The 3,933-nt window shown below is 67.8% G+C and overlaps 1 protein-coding gene across 1 annotated transcript in view; it reads left to right on the forward strand.

Moving 5' to 3' along the window:
• Positions 1-3,933, forward strand: part of GSE1 (Gse1 coiled-coil protein) — a 402,812-nt gene that overhangs the window by 379,768 nt on the left and 19,111 nt on the right. Inside the window, exons 3-8 of the mRNA XM_010850869.1 lie at positions 24-442; positions 1,964-2,058; positions 2,155-2,235; positions 2,319-2,498; positions 2,573-2,757; positions 3,101-3,145. Of these exons, the coding sequence (XP_010849171.1) occupies positions 24-442; positions 1,964-2,058; positions 2,155-2,235; positions 2,319-2,498; positions 2,573-2,757; positions 3,101-3,145 (1,005 nt within the window). The remainder of the gene's footprint in view (positions 1-23; positions 443-1,963; positions 2,059-2,154; positions 2,236-2,318; positions 2,499-2,572; positions 2,758-3,100; positions 3,146-3,933) is intronic.

Genomic DNA, 3,933 nt, shown 5'->3' on the forward strand with positions numbered 1-3,933 from the left:
GGCGCTGTGTCCTTCTCCCGCAGGGTCTTCACTGAGCAGCGAGTCGTCCCCTGTCTCCTCTCCGGCCACCAACCACAGCTCCCCAGCCAGCACGCCCAAGCGCGTGCCCATGGGTCCCATCATCGTCCCCCCAGGGGGACACAGCGTCCCCAGCACACCCCCCGTGGTGACCATCGCCCCCACCAAGACTGTCAATGGCGTCTGGAGGAGTGAGAGCCGCCAGGTGAGTGGGGGGCTGACAGGGGCTCATTTCGTGTTGAGATCCGCTTCCCCCCGAGGGAGCTGGGGGACAGCAGCTGCCCAGAGGGTCTGTGTGTCTCAAGAGCACTCCCAGGGCTCGTGGTCTGGGGCTACCCCGGTGAGCCCCTCAGAGTGGGCTCAGGGCGGGTTAGCTATAGGGCTGGGGGCCCGTGTTCCGGCTGTGGGCAAGGCCAGGCCCTCCTGAGGCCTCACGCCTTGGCGTGTGAACGGCCGTCCTGTCCCTGCATCTTCATGGGCTCTTCTGTGCGTGCCTGTGCCCTGGTCTCCTCTTCCTCCAAGGATACCAGGGCCCGCCCTAGTGACCGCACGTCGCCTCGGTCACCCCTGCACACACCCCCCCGTCTCCCGCACGTGGTCACTTTGCGAGGTCCTGGGGGTTGGGACTCCCACAGAGGAATCTGGGGAGACAGAATGGTGTTTGCACATCATGAGGGCTTCTTGTAAACGTGAGCTGTTATTATTCCTGTTTGTTGTACCCACGTTTTCACAGGTCGCCTTTACTGATACCTGTCTTAACTGTCAAGGCCTGCCTGCCCCAGGAGGCCTTTCCCACACTTGGCGGTGCTCCCTGGGTGTGCGCCCAGGGGGTGTGGCTCCTCGGGGGACCCGCCCCCACACCCCCAGCCTGGAGGGCCCTCCTAATTAAGAACATGGTCACTGCGCCAAGCTCTGGATGTTTCTGCCGAGTCTCCAGAGGGCCAGCGCCACTTGGAAGCACTAATTAAACCCGGAGAGAGCAGGAGGGGGGTGGGGGGACAGTGGGTCTTCAGCTTGGCCCCCAGCTCTCTGCCCTGCTGGGTCGGGTGGGGGTAGGCGTCACTCGGGGTCTGTCTGTTCTCTGCCCTGGAGGTGGTGGGGGGGCAGCCTCCGTCCACAGAGCGGTAGGGGGGGCCCCTGAATTCCTGAAAGAAGGCGAAGACCCAGCTGGGGGTAGCCTTACCTTGATCCACGAGGTGCCGGACCCTCCTGGCTCATCCTTAGGCCGGGCAGGGCCCTGCGGGGCTGATCCCAACCAGAGCAGGGTGCGGACACCCAGCCGTCCCCCGGCCCGGTTTGAGAGAGGACCAGCATCCGCACCACAGTATCCTGCCTCCAGGGGCCTGTTGCCCCCTGACAGTTGGCCCTGACCTCTGGGCCCAACCACCTGCCTCTCCCCTCACCCCTGGGGCCTGGCGATTGCTCATCCTGCCCTGCACCCAGCTGCTGCCCTTCCAGGCCCAGAAGCCTCCTCAACGCCCCCGCTCCTGGCCATGGGCCCCTTCCCCTGAGCTCGGCCCTCCTCCGAGGGGCCTCACGGCCTCGGAAGCACCGAGTGACCCCGAGAAAGGGCTATAGGGGCGGTGCTCCAGCCACTTAGCGTGCAGCGGCTGGTGAGCAGGACCCAGGCGCCCCGGGGAGGCGGGCCGGGGGCTGGGGAGCAGCGAGGGATGGCCAGCTGGCACAGAGGCTCAGCAGAGGGTATAATCCTCCTGGGGGGGCAGGGGACAGGAGGGGGAGTCGCTTCCCAGCGGGGAGGCTTGGGGGGCGCCCCGCGTGGGGTCACCGGCATTTCCCAGGTGGCGGGAGCAGCGTAGGGACAGATGAGATGACAAATAGCCTGTTTTAGAGCTAACAGGGCATGTCTGCCCGTCTGCCTGGTAGAAGCCTCTCTAATCATCAGAGAACAGAGGGTCCCCCCTCCCCGTGCGCCCTCTGTTTGCAGCTGCGCCTGCGGCCGCCGCTCAATGGAAAGAGCCCGCAGGTGCTCCCGGGGCGGCAGCTGGGGCTCCCAGGCACGGCCCCTGACCTCGTTCCCAGGTGCCTGTCACGAGCTTGGCGGGGCTCGGGGCTCCAGGCAGGTGGGTGGGAACCCCCTGCCTGCCGTCCGCCCCTCCCCCAGCCTTTCCCGCCCAGGAAGGTGCCATCTGGCCCCGCTGCCTTCAAGCTGGGCTTTGTCCTGCCGCAGGCGGACGGGGGCGGCCCCACCCAGGGATGGTGTATGGGGCCCTCACTCTGGCGTTTGGTTCAGCAAAGGGGGCCGGGAGTGGTCTTAGCTCCTCTCCAGGCTGTGTGCACAGGTCCCCTGCGAGGCCTCTGCCGTCTGGGGCTGCCAGCCTGGAGGCAGTGCCCAGGTCCCCTCACTGCGGGGCCCAGCGTTTCCTGGGGGCCGCCCTGTACTCGGGAGCCTCAGGCTCCAGCCGCTGCGTCACCACCCAGGCAGCACCACCTGCGCCGCCCCCACCCCCACCCCGTCCCCGGTCAGTCCAGCCCAGACCCCAGGCACAGGGTTCAAGACCTTCACCCCTCTTATGCTGGCCGCATCCCGTGCCAGCGGAGGGGGTATGAGGGGGGTGCAGCTGCATGTGCAGGACCCGCCTCCTGTGCGCGTCCGACAGGCGGGGGCCCTGGGGCAGGGGCAGTCATGGGGACCCGTCCAGGGCCTTGGGGACCAGAGGGGAGTGCTGGCTTCCTGCCCTGACCTGTGTGTGGGGCTCGCCCTCAACAGCCCCCAGCCTGGTGAAGCCCACCTGGGAAAGGGGGAATCGGAGTCCATGCCCTGTGAGGGCCCCGCCCCGAGTGGAGGGCCCCGCCTGCTACGCGGGGTGGGAGCACAGGCAGCCACTCGCCCGGGTGTTCCGTAGACATGGTGACGGGTGGGCCCCTCCTCTCTGCGGGGGCTGTGTGGTCCCTCCTGTGCCCCCCATTTGGGAATGAGGTGACCTGAGGCTCTGCTGCCCCCATCTCCTGACTCCGATGGGGGAGATGCCAGGCAGACAGGGGAGGGTGTCTCCCTGACCTGTGGGTCTGGGGTGGATGGACCTGGGCCTGCATCCTGCTCTCCTGTCGCTGACCGGGGTAGCCGGGCCAGGCCCGACGCCAGGTGAGGGGGGCACCGTGCGGCCTGGTGAGGAAGGGCCTGGCGCGTGGAGCTCTGGGGTAGGGGAGGCCGGGCAGCCGCGTCTTCCTTGGCCGCATGGCAGCGGGACCCTGGGCCAGTGGCTGTTAACGCTCCGCGCCTGCCATTTGCTCCCTTCCGGCTATGTCAGCGACCAGAGTGACAGAGCCTTTCCATGGCCTGCCAGCCCAGAGCCGGACATTCCTGTGGGTGGGCCTGCAGGATGTTCCTCTGTGTGGCTGGGGCTGGTGGGGGCCACCGCCTTTCCCTTCCTGCCTTGCGTGAGCCCCTTCTGGTTTCCTGGGGTCTCCCCCGCACTGAACCCTCCAGGCCCCAGGTTCCTCTCTTAGGCAGGAGTCTGGGCAGGCGGGCCCACAGCCCCCACCAGTGAGCAGAGGTCCCCTGACAGGTCTGGCCCCACAGCTGCCTGCTCTGGCCAGAGCCAGGGACGCCCAGGGTCTGTCTCTGGGGGACAGGCTGGCCTGTTTGGCCCAGGGCAGCGCCAGCTGCTCAGCCAAGTCTTCCGGGGGCACTGAGGCCCAGTGATCTGTGAGGCAGGCCGGCAGCTGCCGCCTGGGCCCCTGGGATGCCGGCGTGATCGGGCGGGCGGTGGGTAGGGGCTCAGTGGCTGTCACCCCCGCCGTGGCGTGGAGACTGTTTCAAGAATGTCCCCCTGAAGCTCGACCGCTCCTGTGTGTCCAGAGGAAGGCCTGGCCCGCTGCTGGTGGCTGAGCTATGAGCTGCCCCCCGGCCCTGACCCACACTGTCTTCTCCAGCAGGACGCTGGCTCCCGGGGC

The sequence above is a fragment of the Bison bison genome, unplaced genomic scaffold (assembly GCF_000754665.1).
Source record: "Bison bison bison isolate TAMUID 2011002044 unplaced genomic scaffold, Bison_UMD1.0 scf7180017864295, whole genome shotgun sequence".
Taxonomy (NCBI): Eukaryota; Metazoa; Chordata; class Mammalia; order Artiodactyla; family Bovidae; genus Bison; species Bison bison.